Raw genomic sequence first — 25660 nt, 5'->3', positions numbered from 1 at the left:
ATTGAGTTTCCTCTGCAGACCTTTTACTGGGAGCAGACAGTTCCTCTTGTGTCCAGAAACGCTGCAGAGAGGCGTGGAGGTCCACCTCAGCAGTCGAGAGAAGAGAGACAGCCATAGTAGAGACAGACTGCGTCAGTGGTGTGCAGGGAGCCGTCCCCATCAGCACGAAACCAAAACAGGTGCCCAGGGCGTGAGGTAAATTGAGACCAAGAGAGTAGGTCTCGTGAGTAAGAATATGTGGAAATAGCGCTCCACCAATAAGCACGTCAATGCCACCAGGGAGGTGGAAGGTTGGATCAGCCAGTATAATATTTTTAACCTTATTCATGACCTCCTGAGATATTTGCACTCGTGGGAGGTCTACAGTGATTTGTGGCAATATGTGGAACGAGTGCGGGGCGGCAACTGGGTGGCCAGCAAGAGTTTCCACGCCCAGAGTTAAAAATCCGCGTGTGTGAGCAGAGGTTTGAGAAAGGCCGGCGACATTAATAGTGGCTGGACGGCGTTGTGTACCCAACAGTTGGGAGGCTTTCTCGCTAATAAAATTTAGCATGCTTCCTGAATCAATTAACGCACGAAAGACATAAGCTTGTCCGTTAGAGGCAGTGAGCTTGACAAGAGAAGTACCCAGAAGAACCGTGGTACTAGGGGCGAGGTCTTGATGCAGTGTGCCATGAGCGTGTAGTGTGGTGTGTTCGGCCGGGCTAGGAGGTGAGAGCGCTGTGGTCGCAGGCGGAGGGCGGACAGCAGGTGTAGGTGTTGAAGGCCGGCCGCCGTCACGGCCGTTCTCCACAACGGGACGAACGCGGTCCGACGTACTAACAATGGACCGTGTTGGCCGATCAGTGAAGTGTAGCAAGGTATGATGACGACCACGACATGTTCGACACGTGAATTTAGACTGACATTCACTTAATCTGTGCGTCCCCAAACAAGAAGAACAGCGGTTGTGCTGTTTAATAATCCCGTGCCGTTCTTGAGGTGTCTTTTGGCCGAAGCTGGGACAGCTATAAATTTTATGACCGCTCTGATGGCAATAAAAACATGATGGGCCTTGTTTATAGGCCGAGGAGGGTGGAGAGGAAGCCGCCAACAAGCTCACGTTTTTAAGAGACGATTTGGGCTTATCAAATCTGGGTTTTGACCCAAAATAAGAACTTGACGCGTTCTTGGGGTCCACAATATTGTCATGTAGACTACTGTCCTCAATGTGGCTGCATTCCAGGTTGAGAAACTCAATTATTTGTTCAACCGAGGGCAAAGTATGAAGCTCTTCCTTTTTTCGAAACTGTTCTAGGCAAGTGACCATCCGATTATCAATCTTGCGTAATAACAAGGCTGAGAGAAGTGGGTTGTTACTAGTGATGTCATTGTTTAATGCTTTAAGTGATTGCGTATGTTCGTGAAAAAGATTAAGGAAAGCACGGATATTCTTCACAGATGTGCTGGAGATGACAGGAAGGTCTAGTATTTGATTTAAATGTAGTGTGAGTAGACGCCTAGTATTATGGTAGCGATCCTTCAGCAGCTGATAAACGATTGCATAATTTTGCTCAGTTATATTTAGCGACTTTATCAGAGAGAGTGGTTCGCCTGAAAGCACGCTCAAGAGATATTGAAATTTCATTACATCGCTTAAGTGCGCATTGTTGTGTACGGCCTGTTCATAAACGTTGATGAACGTACAGAAGTCCAAGGCAGCTCCGTCAAAAGTTTTTAATTCCAATTTCGGTAGCCGGACGTTGACTTGAGGGGAGGCAGGCGGAATAGTTTCGCTTTTATTAGCTTTAGCTTTTCTCTTGGTCTCAATCATAAGCACGTTAGCAGAAATGTAATCAACTAACTCGTCCACGCTCGCTAATGCGGAATAGTTAGGTGTATAGTCGGCATCTACTTTTAATTCCAACTCGTGGCACAAGTCTAATATCGCTGAAAATTCCTGTCTAAGTCTCTGAATAGATTTAGCTCTAACAAGCAACTGCTGAAGTATATTTGGATCGGAAGTCTTCTTAGTTAAATCATAGATACTTTGTATCTGAGAAAAGAGATGTTCTCGCTTTGCATTGGCCACTTTAAGAGACATCGCCATATTGAAAGTGTTTGTAGAAAATTAATCAATTTGAGTAAAACTTCAAAGGTGAAAAGTAAACAAAATATTGTCCTCTTGAATTGAGACAGTGATAAAAATAGAAACTAAATTATTTTCCTCTGAAGTATTTTCCCCAAGAAATAAGAAGTATCTAAACAATATAATACAATGAAAAACAATTTAAAAAATATTTATGATACAATATAAATAAACCTTTTAACACTTTTTGTAAACTTTTATTTTTGTTACTATGTACATTTCGAAATCATTGATTTCATCTTCAGTTACCAATTGTTTAGTTTTTTGAGGTAAAAACTCAATAATAATGCAATATGAAGAGTAGGCTCGTATATACCTATAGTAGAGTTTTGTTTTGAGAAAATAAAATAAACTGTTATTATGGAAAAACGTAAACAAGACAAGTTGTTATTAAATAATAAACAACAATTAAGGTTACTGTTGAGCTAAATTCAGCTATAATGTAGCAGAGGCTCTGGAAACATTATGAGCACGTACTACATGTAAACTGTCAGTGGTAAAGTATGGTAGTGTTGTGACAGTAACCATAAACCATGCATACATATGCGTGAGCAATGTTGAAATAGAAATTATAATAAACAATTGTGAGCAGTAAGTAGCTTTTTTTTCTTTTTAAGCTGAGACTAGAATATAGTGTTGACAAAATAAACATTTAATTTTGCAATAAGGGTGTAAGTCCTGCTCAAGGTAAAGTGTCAATAACCAAGATTGTTTATATTTAACCTACTTAGAATAATGAGTATTACAAGTAGGGCTGATAACCAACAAGTATTGAGAAGCGGTAACCATTAGACACAGTAATCAGTTCACCTGTGCTGTAACAGTCTGAAAGCTTGTTTGTCAACAAAACAATGCAGTCGACAGAGCACCACAGCTGATATGATCAGACGTCACAGCTGATATGATCACAGCTGATATGACTGGAGAGGGGACTGGAAAATCGATATGCACGGACTTTGCAATCGTGAAAGAACCTGAAACCACACTTTGAAATATGCACTGTATATAGCTTATAAGAGTTGAGATTGCACTGATATTCACCAATGGACTAAAGTTCTTATTATCCGGCTCGCTAAGGACCATGAAAAGAATGAATTTTGGTTATGAGAACCGTGAGATAATATTTTAGAGGCTCGATTAAGAAGGACCACTTCACACTAGGCAGTGAAGACGCCGAACACACTGATTTTAACAAGAGTTCACCAGGTTACACATAATGAGTTTATGAACAGTGCATATTCAAATAAAGTGAAGATAATAAACAGTTACCTTTGTTTTCATGAGAGGTACCTAACCGTAGTCTGCTGTTGTTGAGGGCCAGGTTGTGATCAGTAAGTGTGGAAGTAGGCTGCTGTCTTGTCGACAGGCGTGAAGACGGAAGATGTCCTTCACGGATTCACTCACGCACAATACGACCGCAAACGAATAGTTCGTAACACTGTGGCCAGTCCTGTAGAGCACGGTAGACGCGGGTGTCCGGGAGCAGAGACGTTCTGGTAGAGATTGCCAATCCAGAGCACTGACTTTAATGTTAATGTAAATGTACAACAAATAGAGATGAACTAATATTTTAAGTGAGAGAGTAACACATGGGGGAGAGAGTAAGTATGGTCAGCAGTGGCTAGAGAGTACATAAGTGCCCCAGCGGGACCGAGAGTATAATGAGCAAGCGTGCCTACGCTTGCAAGGTGGGCAATTGATAAGTCAACCGTTGTGATTGGTTGGTGAGTGTACAGTAAACAGCTGATTCGGGAAACAAAGGTTCATTGGTCTGTCACTGTACGTGAATATTTTAATCCAGTAAAGAATTGTATTGTAGGCGCTAGGCCGCAGAAAGACATATAGGATTAATGTAGTATATACAGTTTAGTAAATAAAGGCAAATATAGAGTACAAGTTGCACAAAAAATATATACATAATTATTGTTCAATAAAAGTAGCCTTTTCATATTAGGCAATAAAAAAAACAAGTTATTTACGCAATAATACTTAACACTGTATGTACTAGTGGAAGAATATATTATATCTTATGGTAGGTAAGGCAATGTTAGATGAAGTGTAAGTGCTTTGGTTTAACATTAGTAATCACGTTTTTACCCTTCCATATGCAAGTGTGAATTCGGAAGTAAATAATTTTGTATTTATGATTATATTGCTGCTGAGTGCAATTTTGAACTAAAAAATTAACTGTAATAGACGCTAGTCATCACTCTACACAATATTTTGCGAAATTATACAACACAGTGTAGAGGCAGCGGTATTAGATGATTGTGCAACTTAATTCAACAATACGCTAACCAATGCTTGTTTGAATATAATACAGTATATCCCGGTACTTTCAGTCTAACTATAGTTTACTCACAAACACCGTATACCGCCCCTCGCACGTAATTTTGAAATTCAATATCTGACAGTAAATAGAAATGTGTGTTACCGTCAATATAATCCAATATTAGGACTGTTGAAATCGAATAATTATTCAATTAACTCGCCTTCAAATTGAAACTCACTTTTTTATCTTTTGTTTTTGTCTGTAAATTTTAATATTACGAATCAAATGGATAAAAACTGCGGAAAATACTAAGGGTATTAATAATACTCGATTGTAGTACATATTTCGGCAAATATTCCCTTGTAAACCTAATGTACGCCACACCACGTGTCTTTGATGAGCTTGGGTGCTAATTAAAAGACTATATCTCATTCCATTAGGCTAAATATGTTATTATGTCATATTTTAAAATATCATATTCTCGTACTTGGTAAGTTTTTGAACTTTACTATTATTCCATTTTCATACCATCTTGGTTATCCATAAGGCTAATGTAAGAAATTTTCGCTATCCAGCAGACAAATCTTTAGGAATGTCATGCACCACAATTCACGTCACTGTTGGCTGTATTTTTTAATAAAGCTTTCTGTAACAGCAAACTTCCCTCAAAAAAATTATTTTAAGAAAATTGCAAACAAATAAGCATTAAAATTACACATGTATATAGACAGCAAAACGTTATTGCCCATTTACAATTTTTCTATCGATTACCACCCTACCCAATATAAAACTTATTTTCTGATATTTAGTGAAGATGGTAAACAGATAGACATAACTTTTTGTTATTTGTGTTAATGAGTAAATAGGAATCATAAATATATTTTAAGAACAAAGGTTTTTATAAAATTTGTAATAGAATGCATGTTTTAATCTATGATAATATAGAGAATATCTTTGCTAATGTTACAAAGGGTGAAAAGTTTAGTGACAGCACATTATTAATCACGAGACTCGGGCCAGACTATGTCATCAACAGAATACATTAGTCTTCCTTTTTGTCAATATTTTAACAAGAAAGAAAATTTTGGGGTTAATATATATAAATAAACAGAAAAAGATGCGTAATTGTTATTCATAAACTCTAAGTACAGAACGTTGCAGTCATCATAAATTTTGAATTTGGTTATTTTAAGAGTATTGCGCAAATAGTACGTAGTTCAGCTTATATAATGACAGTTGCTGCGTACGGCTTCGCTTATACCTCTTGATTGTATAAATGTGTCTTAACACACAGAAAATTGTTAATTTTTTAAACAATGCTTAGAAAATAAAATTCATACATTGATAAGCTTGTTTACATGCGCCAGTTTTACGAATGGATTTTGGAATTGATACCTCTTATCTAAAGTGTAAGGTGTGTGTGTCTAGTTGCTTTTGAAAAAAATAATGATTTACCATCATATCATAAAATGACACAAAAACAATCCAAGACGTAAAATCCGAGATGTTATTGATCACGGAAATAACATGAATCTCCGAGTGGGGAGGAACAAGCAAGGTAAGACAGTTTCGGCCAAGTGTTACCAAGTGTGGCCAATCTCGGAGAAGGAATGTCTCATATCCCGGGCTGAGGTTGGTGTCTGGTGTTATGAACACATATTGCGCAGGGAAACTTTATATATAAGAGCTTTGCTGGCATTCCGTAACAGTTTAGGGGATGATTAAATAGTTGATGAGTTGTTTATGACGGAAATTATGGAGAAAATCTATTTTGTTTACAAAATTGTATTAAACATAGTAAATGTTGATCAGAGGTTATTTCAAATTTTTTTGCAGTGCATATACATTTGAAAATAAATATTGGTTATTTTTAGTTTAGAAATAAATGTTTTCATAGTTTTAATACTTTGTTATAGAAGCAGAAAAAATCATTAAATACGCATAAAACCTCGTTTGTCTTATTTCCTAAGATAGACATTAGTTGTGATTTTCTCGTCGAAATAAGAAGGTATTTAACATAAAAATGCGATGAAATAGATGTTTTATTATATTATTTGCTTACAGCTATGTACAATTAAAACAAACCGTCATACATCATTTAACATTTTAATGCTTTTGATGCGCCCCGACCTCGACCTAAAAAACTAGCCTGGGAGAGAATTGATTTATCTATTAGGAGAAATTATTTTGCTATAAATATCGATAAAAAGGTGTATTTATAAAATTCAAATTGGTTTCTGGCCCATTACATCTTGTTCCTTTATAAACTTATATACTTTTAGTAATCTTTAAAGCAATATATAATTTTCCTTTAAAATTCCTTCTTGGGTGATACAGAAAAAAAATTTTTGGATGCCCGGAATATGAGATATCAAATACTGGCTGTAGAGAAAAATATGTCCCAAACCTATAATAGCATCAGGACAATGGATATAATTGTCTAAAAATGGGAAATATCAAAAAGACCCCAAGATTGTCCTCATAATTTCGGGTACTATTTATTGCGTCGGTCCTTTACCTGTTCTTCATTCGACTTATTGCACTTGGATATAGGTTCATATGTTGTATCAGAGTTACCTCTAACTGGATGGTTTAAAAAATTACCGAGATTATTGGTAATCTTTAAAGAAGGATTCCTATCCCAAAACTAGTTCCTCTTGCACAATGTTCCGAAGCATAAGTCTTTGGACTAAGGCAACATTCAACATCCTTATCTAGGGAGCAAGATCATGCTACCAAGTATCTCTATATAAATCATGACCATTTCATCCTGGCTCATTCTTCCTTTTTTATTGTTTGGAGGTTAGAATAGTTTGTCTTCCTGTCGCCGTTGCGTCACCAGGGTTCTTTAATGCTTATAAAGTTATCAAAGCTTCCCAGTGAAGTATATTAAAAAAATTGCCGCACTTGATGATGAAATTACAAGAAATATCTTAATATCTCGAGCTATTTAATTTTAAATAGAGAATTTCTGGGACTTTGGACTATAATTCAAATAATAAAGAATTGCAATACATGTAATACACAATTATGACGTTCTTAAGAGACAGAAACTCAAGTATCTTAACTAAAAGAAACATGCTCAGGTGTATGTAATTAAGATTTCTCAATTTTTCCTACAATATTCTTTTAAATTTTTTTATTCCTTTATTAAAATATAATCATTTTAATTTTAACTTCCTGTATGAGTTTTGTACAGTTTTTGTAAAAATATTATGCAATTAATTTTTTTTTCTATTATTTCTGTTAATCTGTTCTTAATTCATTTTTAATTATATATTACAGCTGTTTGTAGCTGATGTAATTACAACTATATTATGACTTAATTTATTTTAAATTAATCAAAAATGGTAATTACAATATCTGAATCATATTAACAAATCTATGTTATGGTCACTGCTAAAATATTTCCTTTATATACTTTCATGAGTATTAGAGTAAAATAATAACTAAATAAGAGTTCACTTGTATAAAATATAAAACATAAAATATTTGAGAAAATACCATAAACAAATAAGATGCTATTCGATTTACCAGCTAAATCACATATTTTGACATTTTATCATGCCTTTTAGATCTCGTAGTCATTTTATAATTAATAACCATATTAAATTTCACATTTTAGAATTATTCCATAAAATTATTCAAAACCTAATTGTCTTAAATGAGAAGTTTTCATACCAAAAATAAGGGACACGGGTTATGACATTTACCTATGACACCTACAAGGCCTATACATTTCTAATTTGACTAATGTAATTGTAATGCTATTAAATCATAATGTAAGTTTTTATATTATCAATTAACAAAGGAGCAAATTAAGGTTGCGTTTGAAATTTAAATGAAAAACGGAGCGCTACTAAATCTGACACTTTTGAAAATCAATTCTATAACAAAATAAGCTAATCAGCTGTTGCTTTAGTAACGAGTTGTTTCCAGCTTCTATTCATTGCTTCCAATATACCATATAACATTAAGGAGTTCATATGGGTACAATAGCATAATAAAAAATTCGTCAGTTCACATCGAGTGTGTTTGCAACATTTCGAATACTGGCACCTCGAATCTGCTGCTAAAATGAGTTAAACATACACTAAGACCGAACACTCAATAAAAGGTGGGTAAACACGCAACATTACTCTTTGACAACAAATACGTCGTGGGCAAACATTTTTACTTATCTGACACCCAGCACCAAAGTTAGAAGAATTGCAAACAAAATTATTATCTTGTAACTGGTGCCAAATATTGATCCATATATACTGTGTCACCCACCTGAAATAATACATTAACACTAAATGATGAATATATATTAATAGGATAGTAAAAGTTTCTTTGTGATTCTCTGAATAAATCTATTTTTCAAGTGGTAAATGCTCCACAGTACCGTTTTAACATATACACGATATACTATTTACCGATCACATATCATGTATGAGTATAAATTTCATATTTATAGTATTTCTGTTAGAACTAGGTAAAGTGTATCACCATAGAACCTGTAAATCTGTTACGTAATCCCGAGCGTTAATGTAAGTACCTCACAGAGCCAAGACTTGAGGATGGCTTAACATTTGGGTTCCACTCGACGATTACAATTAAACGATTAAGTTGGAAATTTTGGCAACGACCTCTAATAGACTCTTCTAATTAAGTCGTATATTAACGATTAATCCTAACCTTTTAGCTAGATAGCGATACATAGTGATTAGGAAAATAGTTAATTCGTTAGAAAGCTTTCTAAAAATATGTAGGAAGTTCAACATTGATAGGCTGTTTATAAGAGCTGATAAGCTCCTTCGAATACTGATAAGAGTGTTTCTAGGAACCCAAGTAAGAAAGGTCCACCGCTCCAGCTGCTTCCTTGATTGGCAAAACTAAGCACAATCTTTAGCTCATTTCCTTTTGAGCATTTGGAAACTTATTGGCTTAAAATTGGCAAATCATATCGAGGGTATGGAAATATGTCATTTTTGTTCTCTAGATTTCGTGATGTGTGACTTTACGCACGACTTCTCGAAAACTAACGGCCCTAAAGGATTGAAATATTTATATTTAGATATCATCTATGGTAATGCGGGTCACTCTAAAGGATTTGGCTAATTGTTATATTACCATACATTACATTGTTATATCGTTATTGTGTTATGAGTAACAATGACGGCAAGGAGGTAGTCGTAGAATAAATAAATTTGGAAATTACTGAAGGCAATCATGTAAAATTTTCGCTTGTGACATATAAAATGCATTATTTTTGTATGCAGCCTTAGCAAACCTGTTATGTGACTAGCAGTGTGGACTCATACCTAATGGTCATGTTACAAGAACAATTGCTGATATCGTATAACATACATTGTTCATTTCTTAATTTAAAATACGATCTTCCTGAAACTATAAAATGTTAATTGTTGAGATAAATTATTTAAGACAGGTACTGTATGAAGAAATCTACAAAACTGATAATGTTGACAAGCTTATAAGTATTATTAGAGGAGGTAACTTTATAGTAATTATCTGAAGCTCAACCAATAACCAATAATTCTGACCAATTTGCGATCGCTGATTGGTTGGTGATCGTTGGGTGTCAAGCGGTTCCGCAAAGAGTTTTAGTGTGACGTTTTTTGTCTGAAGATGACTTTCCATAGTGATACCCAGTTCCTCAGGATTTAAAATAAATTAGGAGTTAGTAAAAGCTGTGTGAAACTGAAAACTTAAGTAAGATGAAATTTACGGAAATAAATTTCGATTTCCATTTCATCTACGGTTCGTAAATTATATATATATATATATATATATATATATATATATATATATATATAGAGTTCGAGGAGGTGTCAGTGGGCGGTGCTGTATCTGAGGAGGCGAAGCCGACACCCGCACCAGGGATCAAGCGTGAAGGTAATGCCAGTCAGTGGTCAGGAGCTAAACAATCCCGCCGGACTACCTCCCTTCTCAATCTCTTCATGCCTAACTCCCAGGGGTTTTTAAGGAGTAGAAGAGAGAAAAGAAAAGAGAAGAAAGCCAAAAAGAAGAAAGATGGAAGCCAAGATAATACCAGCAACAAGGATGAAAAATCTGATATTAAAGAAAAGGAAGATGGTCAGAAATCGAAAACTCCGACGCCAGAAGTGGATGAGGAAGGGTATTGCATACGGCCCAAACTTGACCCCTGGGATCACGAAAAAGGCAGCTTTTACTCCAGTTCCGACACTGATTCTGAGGATGAACGAGAGCAGAAGATTCATGTTGAGATAAAGCCGTTGGGAAATGGAACTGGGCCCATCAGTGCTAGTGTGGACGAGCTTCGAGCTACAGTTGAGAATATTTCTCTTTCGCCCCTAGGAACAGCAACGGGAAGGAGAGGCTCCAATGCTGAAGACCACACAATGAAGAGGTCGCAGTCGGTGTCACAACAGATTGGTGGAGGCAAGTTGAATAATGACTTGGTTGGATTGAACCTGTTCCAAAGCCCTGTGGGGTCCAGTGCATCCACCCCCACTGGAAGTCACCCCTACGCTCCCTTGCAGAGCCCCACTCTCACATCCGCCAACAGCCCTGCACCTGTCAACAACAATAGGTATTCAGATCTACAAGACCTGTTCCAAGAAGTGGGGGTGATCCAGCCCAGTACTGTTGACACAAAACAGCGACAGACACCAACTATGTATATATATATATATATATATATATATATATATATTGTGTTGTAAATTTTATATGATATAACGATGCCATGTGTCCAAAAACTATTATTCTAAAAAAGTTTCCATTGACAATTACAGATACTAAAGAAAGAATACTTCTTATAGGTTGTAAGGGAAATACAGTGTTACTGTTAATTTTATATTGTTGCTATCAAAGTAAGGGAAGAAGTAATAAACGTGACTCATGTTATATTTAATACTGATTTTAACAGAAAATGTGTACTTTTGTTGCTTTCAATAACTTCAAATATGAAAAATATGTTTTTTTGTGTATCAAAAACAATAACATCCATAAGTATGGTAGATACACTGAAATACGTAAAAACAATTTAAATTTTTGAATTAGAATAATACACTTCAATAAGACTTTATTTAGAAAATTTATATTTTCTTTCATATCTTTGTTAAATTTAGTTTTGTAAATTAAACCGGAAAGCATTTTTAACTGTTTGTCCAAAAAGTTTCAGTTAAAATAAATATTAGTTACAGTATTAAACTAAGAAACCAGGGGTAAGATCAGTGGATGGGTAAACTCATTTCATACACTAACATAATAATACAATCAATGCAGTAATAATACTAAAGGTAATAATACTTTAAAATTACCAGAAGTACTTGTTTGGAGGTGAAACCAGACTTGTGTACAGAGCGGATATTGTTACAAAGCTGACGTTACATAGGCTTGAGTGTCCATAGCACTCTTACAAACATCATCGTCTAAAGTAAGCTTTTCGAGAGATCTAACTGGAGGAGTACAATCCTGTCCTTACTGTAGTATCTTTTAGAGCATGGATATGGTCACTAAGGTGAGGTTAAAGTGGCCTAAGTGTCCATTACACTGCTACAACAGTCATCGTCTAAAGTAAGCATTACACCGAGAGATCTAGCTGGAGAAGGATAATTTGGACTTTACTGTAGTGCCGTGCACAGAGTGGACATGGTCACTAAGGTGAGGTTAAGTGGCCTAAGTGTCCATTACACTGCTACAACAGTCATCGTCTAAAGTAAGCATTACACCGAGAGATCTAGCTGGAGAAGGATAATCTGGACTTTACTGTAGTGCCGTGCACGGAGTGGACATGGTCACTAAGGTGAGGTTAAGGTGGGCCAAGTGTCTATTACACTGCTACAACAGTCGTCGTATAAGGTTAGTACAGGACGTGATTTTTCTACTAGTACTCCTGAAACTCTAACTCTATAAATTTAAGAATAGCTATTGTATATCTCACATTGAGAACTATGAGTGCAAGCATATAAAAACAGTAATGATAGATACAAACAATGATATTCCTTTACAATGCGTCTCTTAATTTGAACATTAGGGTTCGTAACACCACTTGTCACAACAGACGAGGTTAAGATTTCATGAAATTTTTCAAAGATACAGTTTGGTAGGACATATGTATCAATATGTCATTTGTTAAAGGTAATATGACTGCATTGTAATTATTTAACATTATTATGTTATATCATTTTATTGTTCCTATAATGTTTACCCATGAGATCAATGTCCAGTGTTCAATAACGCATAGCAACACGTAGTATGTATATGCCAAGGTTCATGTCTCTGGAACCTGTCTATCAAACGCAGCAGACAGAGGACAGACAGAGGAAGACATAGATTTACGAAGGCCCTTTTGGTTCCTTAATAAAGATATTATCAGGATGTCAAGCCCCTAACTCAATTAATTCTCGACATATCCCTCTGAGATATCCCTTTAATAGCGGCCAATAAAATAGCATGGACTTACATTCATCATCAAGAGTCGATTTTATCTTAAATGTAGAATTACTGCAAAAATGTTATGGCTTAGATATGTCAAAGATATTATGAAGAAAACAGGCAGACAAACACACACACACACACACACATTTATATATATATATATATATATATATATATATATATATATAAAAATGAGATTGTATATTTATTGATCATTAATAAATTACGAAAATTACAATAGGTCTCGTCAACAACTGTTAAAACTACTATTCCTACAAACAGTAGTGGTACACAGTTCATGCCATACAAAAAAGGAAGCAGACAAAATAATTACAGTGCATTGGCCCCTGGTAGATCCTCATTGTTCAAGTAATACTATATTAATAATCAAACGATCAATATATCACGTAAATATACAAGCAGATATAACAAGTTTATATTTTTGTACTTCGTTAATTAATGGTATAACTTATAAGAACATTGTAAACCACCAACACAGTTTACTTAGAAAGATTCCAGTCGTATGTGAATATTGTTCTGTGTTTAGCACGCACTTAAACCATAAATCAACAAACGTCTAAAAGAATTTTGGAATGAGAAGAGTTCCAACAACCGTTATATGAGAAAAAAATTGGACGAGGAAAATGCTTACAAAATCGTATTATTGAGGGAAAAACTGAATTTCGTCTTAGATTTTAAGTTAAAATGCCAGATTCCTGCTGCTTTTTCTGGGAATAATGTTTATACAAAACATTCATTATATTATAATCCTTTCTTGCAGAAATATCCCATTTAATGTAAAATTTTGTATAACATGTTTATACAAAGTATAATAATCTATTTCTCCAGACATTGTGCGGACAAATACACAAACAAATTGACAGACGGAATTGAAATTTTTCTCGAAATATACGCTTTGCTAATAATCAGCCAACTAAAAATCCTCTATGACGATAACACGTGGGAACATATGTTCATAAAATATTAGATAGTATGGATGGTCTTATAGAAACTTTATGCATACTGCAACCTATTTTTAGAGCATTCCTTTAGTATCTATTAAAAGTCAAGAATAAAACATGAAATTGATACCTAATGATAGCATATGTCAAGTAGATATTACATCAGCTATGATCCTTTTTCAATGGGTATGCTCTAAATTTGCCTTCTAGTGGAAAATATATTACTCGTACAACAGAACCATCAATGAGATTATCAAAGCTGACGAAATGTTAAGTACATAAAGGGAATATTTCTGTACTTGGTTATAGCATGCTTGTTAGTACAGTAATAGACACTGCTATACATGTTTCACAGTGATTATTGATACAATCTGTGATTGTATAACCATTATCAGGAAGCATTTCCCGTATCACGCTTCATGACTATCGGTACGTGTCTAATCAATAGGAATGGTATTCACTGGTCTTATCATAATATTGTACAAAATATCGTTGAATGAATTGCAATCAAGATTCGCACTCGCCTAGTGAACGAGCTAGTACAATTAGCCTTTCAGAATAAAAACAATATATTTTCAGTTAATCAGTCTAATTTATGTAATTTTCAGCACAACACTACACCTATATTATATTTAAAAGTGTCGATACAATAAAATAAAAAAACGTTATCTATAACTTTAGAATACATTTTGTCCTAAGCTGTTTATTGTTTAGCCCCAATCACAAAATGCATGGGTCTGTAATATTAGGTGTTGTAAAAAAAAACCACCTCTTGAAAAACTCCCAATATCAATTTCGCAGTTATTTCAGAATAGGAACACGGTCAAACTAAGTAAATGATAGGTAATACTTGAAAAATGTAATGTAAATATATAATATATCAAAAACCATAAACATTTATGTGCGTGATTTCTTATAATGACAGATTTTTATTAATTAAAAACGACAAACATGAAAACCAGATTCAAAATTGATTAAAGCAAAGTTTTGCTAGTTTTAACGAACATTAGTAAGACATAAAAATAGAAGCTTTGGTTGGCTGTCCATCAATTAATATGCTGCGAGTATTTACAGTACTTGTGCGAGTGACAATCTGCAAACACTACACAGGACACATTTTCTGCCATAATATTACAAAACTTGGCAGAGTTTCCTAAGTCAAAGTGTTTCATCCTTATTAACTCAATGGACGCAGGACCTAAGGTAGAAAGTAATTAACATCTGTAATCGTATGAGGTATGCTATTGAAGGAACCCTATTTGCAATTCTTATTGATTATATTGATTGCGAAGATTACGCCAAGGTCAAGCGTAACCGTGAGTCAGGAAAATATACGTAATTTTGTTTGACTTTAGTAAGAAATGTTGTATATTACAATGATATAAGATTTCTAGACTATCGTAGAAGTTATTTAGCATGGTTTTGAGTATTACGTATTTCAAAATAATAAGCGTTAAATACATAAAATTTATTAAAAATAATACATATAAATTAAAAATTAAAAGGAAAATTTTAATTTGGAAGAAAATTAACAGCATTTAAAAAATAATAAATAACATATACGTTTATATAAGTAAGATTAAATTTTATTAAATACTTTGCTTAGAAATACATTTTTATAATTGAAAAATAATCTTAAGTGTTTCATCCTTATTAAATCAATGGAGGCAGGATCTAAGGTAGAAAGTACTTAACAGCTGAGGTCGTATAAGGCATGCTTTTGAGGGAAACCTATTTGCAATTGTTGATGTATTGATTGCGAACATTACGCCAAGGTCAAGCGTAACCGTGAGTCAGGCAAATACACATGATTTTGTTTGAATTTAGTAAGAAATGTTGTATATTTTAATGATATAAGAATTCTTGACTATCGTAGAAATTAATAAGCATGGTTTTGAGGATTATGTATTTGAACGTAATAAACCGTTAAATACATAATAATTTATTAAAATTATAGTTCATGGCAAAATTAAAAGATATATTTTAAATTGCAGGAAAATTTACAGCAATTGAAAAATCTAAAATAAAAGTTACGTTTATATAAGAAAGATTAAAGTTAATGAAATACATTGCTTAGACTACTAAATGCATTTTAATCATTGAAAAACAAGCAATTGGACATCTGTTGGAATTTTAAATTTGTTTCAGCAAATTCTTTAATTTTAATTGAAATTTCAATAATTAAATTCCTGTTTATTTCTTTTAGTGATTTAGCTGACTAAGCATGTTCAATACTGCTTATAAAGCATCAATTAAAATTTAATTTGTGTATGTTTAGAATAATAAAAAACAGTAGCTGTCGTGGGACTGCCGATAGAAGTGAAAACGGAACTATTAAGTTGAGAGTAATTAAAACTATATGCAAAAATTATATGAATTTTTTTATGTTTTATTTATTAGTTACATATGATGGGTTAAACAAATCATGAACAAAATATAAATACAAAGTGTTGTGAAAAATAATTAATATACAATTATTATCTTAACAATATCTTAATAAAAAAGTACTGTAAGTATTAAAGAATATTATTTTAATGAAAAAAAGTTCAATGCAATCATTATACTTGTTGTAATTGCTCAATATTAATAGTTAGTTAAACATAGAATACAAGTGAGTAAACACCGAGTGAACAACAGTGAGTTGAACACCGTTGTAAATAATACAGTTATTGCTACGGATAAAGTATATAATTGCAATAACAATTAAACCCACAATATTTTTAAAACTAATAAATTAGTTAAATTAACTTGGTTCTTTCGTAAAGGTATTTTTAATGCACAATAAACTAATTTATTGAGTTAATACGGTATCAGTGAGCCAATGCGCCAACTACAGTTCCGGCAGAAACGTTCACTCATCACTTCATACGCTACTACAGGCTAAACTAAACTTCCAATAAAAAAATGATAAATTAGAAAAAAAATATTCATCTATTTTCACACAACTTTCTCGCTGACAAATTTTGTCTGACCAAAAAATAAAAAAAATCCTCGCTTACTACTTTTTTTCTTGTCATTGTAAACGCTATGTAAAATGTAAACAATAATCAAAATTATTTCGAAATTTTTTTAATATTTAAAAGTGTAACCAATAGATGGCCAATATTAAGAGCTTTAATTTGACGCATCTTACAGAATTGTACGACATTGGCTTCACTTTTAAATCGCGAGAGGAAGCCGTAAAGGTCACTGATTTTCGCAGTCTGTTTTCATACTCCGCCGGGACAGTTTTAACACAGCGAGACTGACTTTTTCATGCAGGTTAGTATCATTAGCATGTCGGTGACGCGAACCGAGGATTTTACCCTCTACCAAAACGCTCAACGCGCCTAAAGAAGTTTTCACTTCAAAAATAATTTTGGAACCTTAGTAACGTTTATACATGCAACTTAATAAGGAAATAAGTAAATGATTAATCTCCTAAATTTGGAAAAATATGTGATATTTTAGTGACCCTACTTGTTGCATTTTAAGTTATAGTGCAGTTATTATAACAGTATAGTTACAAATCAGATTTTGGTTTTATACTATACATTTAGTAAGATAAAATTCCATTATGTTTTATGTACACCAGAGTATATAGCTTTATACAATTACAGAGGCTTACAGTGGAACTCGTATATACAACTTATAACAACATGTAAGAAACCTTATTTAAATAAATCCTAAATATGATATTCCTCGCTGATTATGAAACGATTTTAATAAAGAAGAGTTAACATAGTTCAAGAAGTACAGACCCTGGGCCTTTCCAAAACTCACCGTTACTGTTTTGTTCCAATTTAATATTAATTTTATTTTTCACATTTACATTAGACACATATTGCTGGTTTCGTATATTACGTCTCTTTTTATTTTTAATGAAATATTTTTATTTTGTAAAAAATTGTTATAATTTATACTATAACAACTTTGTTTCAGTTATGTGGATTTAAAGATGTTACAAGGAAAACGATAGAACTCACAAAAATAAATTTTATTATTATTTGAGTGTTTGAATTTAAATTAACTATTAAAACCCATTAAAAAAGAAGTTTCTAAAATGCATCACATGAGTAATTTAATTCAAACCAGTTGTTATTCATTATAAACACTGTTTTGTATTGGATCGGTAGTAATAGGGGTGTTTTCGCTCCAATGGACTTGTTTGTATATATTGTGTGACCCTACCCGATAGTCTCCAATGACTGCCATTGTGTGCCTGGGGCGACGACACAAACAACAACATCACGTCCTTAGGAAAATCAAGCCATTCTTCGCCAAAACATCTTTCCCTTGCGTATTTATTGAGTTCTTAATTAGTACAACAGTCAACGTATTAGAATGCGCACGATTTTTGTATATGAGTTCTATGTACAGTAATATGAAGAATTATGAAAAAAGAAGTGTTGACTTATTCAATTAAGAATGCTAGTGTATTCGGATGAGGGAAGTAAGACCACTCGTTGATTCAGTGCTGGAACCCTCCATTACTGCCCACGACACTGTACCGTTGTAATGTTGGCACTACTGCAGAGCCTCTCTGCCGAAGCAAGTTAGTGCCAACATTTAACTACCTTCACTCAATTACCTTTATGGCGGCTTTATTCCTCACTAATGTATTTACATTAAAGTTATTTTAATATCAAATGAATATATTAGTATATTCAAAGTAGTACAATACTAAACTATAAGTTTTAAATTCAATGCATTTTGAAGCCAAAGCAGAATAGGTATAAATATTTGCTTCATTCAAATAATGCTTCAGTCAAGTTTATTTTACTAGTTCGTAGACCTTCAAACATTTTTACGCATAATACATTCATCTAGCATTTATTAGATAAGATAAAAAATATATTAAATTGCAGTAAATTTAGTTTCAAAATGTTCTTTAAATTATATAAAATATAATAATAAGTCTGTTCGTGAACATTTATAGTATCCCTGTTTAACTTTGAAGCCTATAGATTTTTCAAAATTATCCCACCGGTCTATTAAGTTGCGAAAATCCCCATAAGAAATATATTAAATCAAACAAATTGTATTAACGGAAAGAGCCTTTAAAATGTAATCATCTGTTCCGTATAATCATTGCAACGTTTCAATTGTTGGCAACGGAAATATCTTAAACTGGATGTACATTACATTGATCAAAAGAAGACGCTTGGTGACCGAAGTAGGTTTCTATTTTGTATGTATATTTTCTTGATCGCGGAAAGAAGATAAAATCAACCACGGCAAAAAATTACTTAAATCAGAGAATATTATAATAGTTAGAAATATACACTTTTTCTTGATCGTGGCAACAAGGCAATATCATCAATGGCGTCGGAAATATGATTAACTCGAACCAGAAATGTTTTAAATGTAAGAGGAATATGCTCATTGTCTCCCTCTTTCGTTACGAAATTGCGTGCAAAGCCCCAGGTACCTGCTATTACTTTAATAAAGATATGTTTATTATAAAAGTTAGCATTAAATAAACTTATATCCAATGCTAAACAGCTTTTTCCTTATTAAATGGTAAGAGTTCACAGTACGTAACATAAGACTTTCGATTTGTATTAATTTTACTTTAACTTATGTGTCGTTTTAAATTCATTTTTATAATATTAACCTTCCCCATATAATGCAAAAATTAGATATTTTGGTTAACTTACGGGCGAAATTCTATAATGATACTAAGATTGATGAGTTGTGATCAGATCTTCGACTCTGGGAATTGGAACCATGGATGGATTTCGTTACCAAATTATCTAACCTATTATAAAGTATTGCAGGAAATATTGACACGAGTTTTTATAACTACTTTCCATCTGATATGCATCTACAACATTGATGGTACATCTTGCACGCACTGTATTTCATATGCGAAATCGATTAACTACTTTCCTTTGAGGGCGACATCGATTGTTAATACAAGCAATGGTTTGAAAAGGGTCGAAATTGGAAGGCAGTACAGATTAAAAGAAGCAAATGATAAATAAGTCACAGGACATATTTGTTTTATATTGACACAACAGGAACCAACTTTTAAATGATAAGTAAATTATATTAATATCAGAGCCAGTTAACAAGATTATAAACTGAAAGTTACGATATACAAATAGCCGAATCAACAGCTTAAGAGTTTTGCAAGTCACAAGTTAATACATATTATCGTTTTGACGATTTTATATTTTGTTCATATCCTTTTCTCTGCCCACACAGAGGAATTTGTATTGGAAGATATAACGTTGCTATTTAAACACTTCCCGTATTGTAAAGAGGCCAAAATTAAATAAAAAAGGTAATCTCTTGGGAATACTTGTTTTTTAATTCAAATTAAAGACCGTTAATAATATTAGACTTTAAAAGGGGTTCATAAATTTTCACCCCAAATAGTCTATATTTAAAGGAAATTTAGATTTAAATTGCTTCAAACGATATCCTTTAAAGAAACAGCAGAACATTTTAATTGTATAAAATTGTTATTTCTTTGAAACTAGTTTCTTTTAGTGTAGGTATTTTTATCAATCATATACCGGTTTATATGGATCATTATATTATTACTTGTGCGACACTTGTATTGCATTGTCATTCGTGTAGGTAATAGTCAGTACAACATAGCATACACTATAAAACAATCGTAACTGTTGCCACATTACCAGGAACAATTAGAGATTTAACACCTCACTGCGTACCTAATCACCAGGAAACTGTTGTTTACTGATTTCACTGCACTTAGTAGGATTACATAACACCACGTCTATTACACGTGTAACACATCAATGCGTCCCTAATCATCAGGCTACTGCTGTTTACTGATTTCACTGCACTTAGTTGGATTACATAACACCACGTCTACTACACGTGTAACACATCAATGCGTCCCTAATTATCAGGCAACTGCTGTTTACTGATTTCACTGCACTTAGTAGGATTACATAACACCATGTCTACTACACGTGTAACACATCAAGGCGTCCCTAATCATCAGGCAACTGCTGTTTACTGATTTCACTGCACTTAGTAGGATTACATAACACCACGTCTACTACACGTGTAACACATCAATGCGTCCCTAATTATCAGGCAACTGCTGTTTACTGATTTCACTGCACTTAGTAGGATTACATAACACCATGTCTACTACACGTGTAACACATCAAGGCGTCCCTAATCATCAGGCAACTGCTGTTTACTGATTTCACTGCTGTTCACCTCACTACGTGCCTAATCACCAAGCAACTGTTGTGTACTGATTTTACTGCACAAAGAATGATTTACAAAACATCACTTCTATTATCAAACAACCGTAACTGTTGCCAAATTGCCATAACAGTTACACATTTTACACTTCACTACGTGCCTAATCACCATGAAAGTGTTGTTTACTGATTTCACTGCACATAGAAGGCTTACAAAACATAATTTCTATTATCAAGCAATCGTTACTGTTGTCACATTACCAGAACTCTTACACATTTAACACCTCACGACGTGCCTAATCTCCAAGCAACTGTTGTTTACTGATTTCACTGCACATAGAAGGATTACATAACATCACTTCTATTATCAAACAACCGTATTTGTTGCCAAATTTCCATAACAGTTACACATTTAACACCTCACTACGTGCCCAATCTCCTAACAACTACTGTTTACTGATTTCACTGCACATAGAAGGATAAATAAATAAATAAAAAGGCCTTTATTCATGAGCGATTTCAACATTGATGTTGTTTTACAAAATAACTCAGGTCATGTATAAACTAAACATACAATATACAACCAAACAATAAAAATAACTTAACAATATTCCTTAAGCTAACATTTTTTTAAATTTTTCTTTAAACGCCCTCATACTTAAATATTTCATTTCAGACGGCAGGCCGTTGTACCGCTGGGGACCGAAGTGAGAAAAGCCCTTTTTCCCTCTTTCAAGGAGCACGCGCGGCACCGCCAGCAGGGCATCCTGTCTCGTCTTACGCTCCCTGATTATTGACCGGGCAACTAATTTATTTTTTAAATATGTTGGCCTACTGGTTGTCAATACCTTGTGGACAAGAGTCACAGTTTGAATTTTGCAAACGTCCTGTATTGATGGTATTTGAGCCAATTTACGATAAGAACTGATATGGTCATATTTCCTCAAACCATACACAAATCTTATGGCTCTGTTTTCTAACTTTGTTAAAATTAATAATTTTTCTTTAGTCAAACTATTTCCAAATGCGGGGAAAGCATAATATATTAAAGGTAATATCAATGACTTGACAATCTGGAGCTTAGCTGACACCGGCAGGAACGACCTCAGCCTGCAAATAATCCTCAATCTACAAATTATATTCCTTCTGATATATATTTTACATGTCTTGTAAACTCTAGTTGTGAGTCTATTTTAACACCCAGAATCTTAACAGTTTCACTGAGAGACAGGGGCGAGTTGTTCAACATGACGTCACCGGGAAGAGATTGGCCGGCATTATTAAATCTCAGATTTAAAATTGTACATTTATCTGGGTTTAACTCCAACCCATTTCTTTCCGACCACATTAGCACTTTTGACAAATCATTGTTAATTTTTGTTAGTGCCGTTTTTGCTTCTGAGGATGGGTAAGAAAGCAATAGCTGGCAATCGTCAGCATATGAGTGCAGGGAACAATACCTTATCGTGTTGGCAAGATCAGACGTATAGATGGAAAACAAAATAGGACCGAGGCAGCTGCCCTGTGGAACTCCACCAGATCTGTGCAGTATGTTAGAGGAATCATTACCAATTTTGGTGATTTGAGATCTTCTACTTAAATAAGATGCAAAGAATCTTACAGAGGCATCATCAAACCCATAAAATTTTAGTTTTGCGATGAGCATTCGGTGATTGACAGAGTCAAACGCTTGTGAATAATCTAAAGACGTCAAGGTACAGCAGAGATTCCTATCAACTGCAGAATACATGTCATCAGGAATATCCACAAGAGCAGAGGAAGTCCTGAAATCCTTTCTGAAACCAGATTGATGTTCAGGCAAGACATGTTCTTGTTCTATAAGGATGAAACTTGTTCAACTACTATCTTTTCTAATATTTTGGAGACCACTGGAAGAATCGAGATAGGTCTGAAGTGAGAGGGTAATGAAGGATTGTTAGACTTTGGCAGAGGCAAGACAATACTTCGCTTCCAAGAATCAGGAAAGCAGCCAGTCACCAGGCATCTATTTACTAGGTGAGTGATAACACCAACACAGAAAGGACTGAGACTTTTCACCAATACAATATTTATACCGTCCGCTCCACAGGCCGTAGAGATGCTGTTCGTCACTCTTTTTATGTCTTGTTCGGTAATGGTCTTAAATGAAAAACTGTTTTTAATTCTATCACACTGACTGTTCTCATAACACTCCAGCTGTTCCTTACTGATTCTTTTTTCACAACCCATTCGAGAAAAATAGTCATTCAAATCATCAGGTGAAAAACCATAAACATTACCTGCCTGTTTGGATTCCCATGCACCCGAGGATCGAAGAGTAGCCCAAAAAGCTTTCGAGTTTTTTAAGTTCAGATTATATTGTAATATTTCTTTTTGGCCTTCCTTATAGATGCATTCAGTTTATTTCTTGCCTCGCAGTATCGTCTTCTTGCTTCCACGCTATTATCTATGATACACATAGCTTTATATTTATTTTTTTGCCTAGTCAGTTCCCTAATTGCATCACATCTCCATGGAGCTCTCTTTTTTGTTACTTTCTTTTTGACCATTGGTGCGCATATATCAAATATTCTTATAACGTTTTCGGACAGGCAGCCGACAATATCATTAATATCATCCTTCAAGAGAATGCTGTCCCAATCGGCTTCAGCTACCAATTTCAGAAACCTTGAGGTATCAAATTTTTAAAAGATTCTATAAGAAATATATCTTTCTTTTTTGGCTTCGTTTTGTGTGGATATCGCAATAAGTTAGTTTTTGATCGGTCATAGGTTTTCCCCTATGATCTACTATGAACGAGGTATCAACAATGCCAATATTTGAGACATCCATCTCATTATTAAAAATTATGTGATCTATTAAGGCTGAAGAAGTTGTTGTTATCCGTGTAGGACTTTCTACGAGCTGCCGAAGGTTCATAGAACTGAGAATATTCAATAAAAACTTACTATCAGATTTATCAGACTCAAGAAGATTAATATTTAGATCTCCTAATAGAACCACACCGTCAAAGCTTGGCATTTCATCTACAAACAATGAATGGAAAATCGACCTCAAACAAGAATAAGGAACAGTTGGTGGTTTATATACAACACATACACAAAGCTTAAAACTTCTCAACAAAACCGATCCACAAACATACTCAACTATATCATCGACATTGTCAAGAATTATTTGCTTTAAACTCAACTCATTTTTTGCATAGAGAGCAACACCACCACCACGGTTACCAATCTCCAGCAGTCTATCACTGCTCAAAAAGCCATACCCTGGAATCCCGAAGTAATCAGAAGAAACTGCAGGTGTAAGCCATGTCTCAGTGACACCCAGAAAATCAAAAGCAAAATCCTCGACAACTGAACACAGCTCTTCAAAGCCCGTGTTTATTGAACGGATATTGACGTGTGCTAACCGTGTGAGCGTCGATCGCCATCGTCCCAGTTTTCCGGCCGCTTAGCCGATCCCTCTGACCTTGAAGGCGAGACAGTAGGCTCCACCGGACACTCAGAAACAACAACACCCTCGTGGAATCTATCGCCTCCAGGCATCCCACAGACGTCAAGGACTTCACGCACCCTATTCAATATAAACACATCAAAGTGACCATTGCCAATCCTGTTCAGGTGTCTGCCATCACGAGCAAGGTGACGCCTCAACAACCAAAGATTAGCAACCACAAAGAACACACCAAAATTGTTGCACATCAATGCCAGCTGCTCATTAACGTTAGCTATCGCCAGTGCACTGATATCATTACGAAGAAGGACCCCACTTAACATTATCAATGAATTAGGAAAACTGTGCTTTGCCACATTCAACAGATCGGCCATGGTGTGAAGTACCGCTTGCTTGCCCCAGCCGCCATTATAACCTTCACCACTATTGTAATTTTTGCACAGGTCGTTAGTTCCCACATGAATAAAAACCACTTTTGGCTGATTATTTACATATGTACGGATCAATTTTTCTTTAATGTTATGGATTCTCGCGCCTGGATACACATCCACTTCAGCTCCCGCAAGAGCGCATCCCCGACCCGAGTACTTCAACATAGAGTCTCCAATCAGCAATACGCCCCCCAGAGGGCCAACACTTCCTGACTCCAACCCTCCAGCAACACCAGAGCCCGCACACCTGAAAGTCAACCCAACAGTAGCTTCAGTGAGGGTATCCTTATTATTTGACATCTCTGATTCCGATATGGCACTACTATACGATTCTGTTCTTATTTTTACACTTTATTTTTACAAAATTAGATGATTTATTTACAGCCAGCCTACAATTAACATGTTTTGATGGTGAGATTTTTTTAGTACAGTGAACAGGTTTTTGTTTTCATGTACCAGATACATTCTTAATAATTATTTCATCGGTTTCAACTGTGCTTAGTATATCATATCTTTTTCTACAATGTAATCTAGAGTGATTCATGGCTACTTTTTTCCGCCTTTGCTTCGTTTTAACAGTTTTCCATTCCCTATTGTTAACAATACTGAAGTCATTGTTTAGATTTTTTTATCAGGAAGCAAAGAAACCGCGCCTTTCAGGCTTACATGTTTCTCTTGTACTTCTAGTATACTATCATTATCATCTCCACGTTTATGTTTCTCACGATTGAAACATGAAAACCATTCAGGGAAAGCAGTGTCTTCCGAAGCTGCTCCCTTACAAAAACCTTGGTTTATAATCCTAGTGTTAA

The 25660-nt window shown here is 34.5% G+C and overlaps 1 protein-coding gene across 1 annotated transcript; it reads left to right on the top strand.

Annotated features, from left to right (window-relative positions):
• The first annotated feature begins 5927 nt into the window (after positions 1-5927).
• Positions 5928-24269, top strand: LOC124365327 (F-BAR domain only protein 2-like). The gene is made up of 4 exons (XM_046821301.1): positions 5928-5958; positions 10221-10298; positions 10380-11064; positions 24167-24269. Exons 1-4 carry the CDS (start codon positions 5928-5930, stop codon positions 24267-24269), a joined length of 897 nt encoding a protein of 298 aa, XP_046677257.1.
• Positions 24270-25660: the final 1391 nt, after the last annotated feature.

Source organism: Homalodisca vitripennis, chromosome 6, assembly GCF_021130785.1.
Source record: "Homalodisca vitripennis isolate AUS2020 chromosome 6, UT_GWSS_2.1, whole genome shotgun sequence".
NCBI classification, from domain to species: Eukaryota; Metazoa; Arthropoda; class Insecta; order Hemiptera; family Cicadellidae; genus Homalodisca; species Homalodisca vitripennis.
The sequence above is the reverse complement of the archived record's forward strand: the minus strand, read 5'-3'. Positions and strand labels throughout refer to the sequence as shown.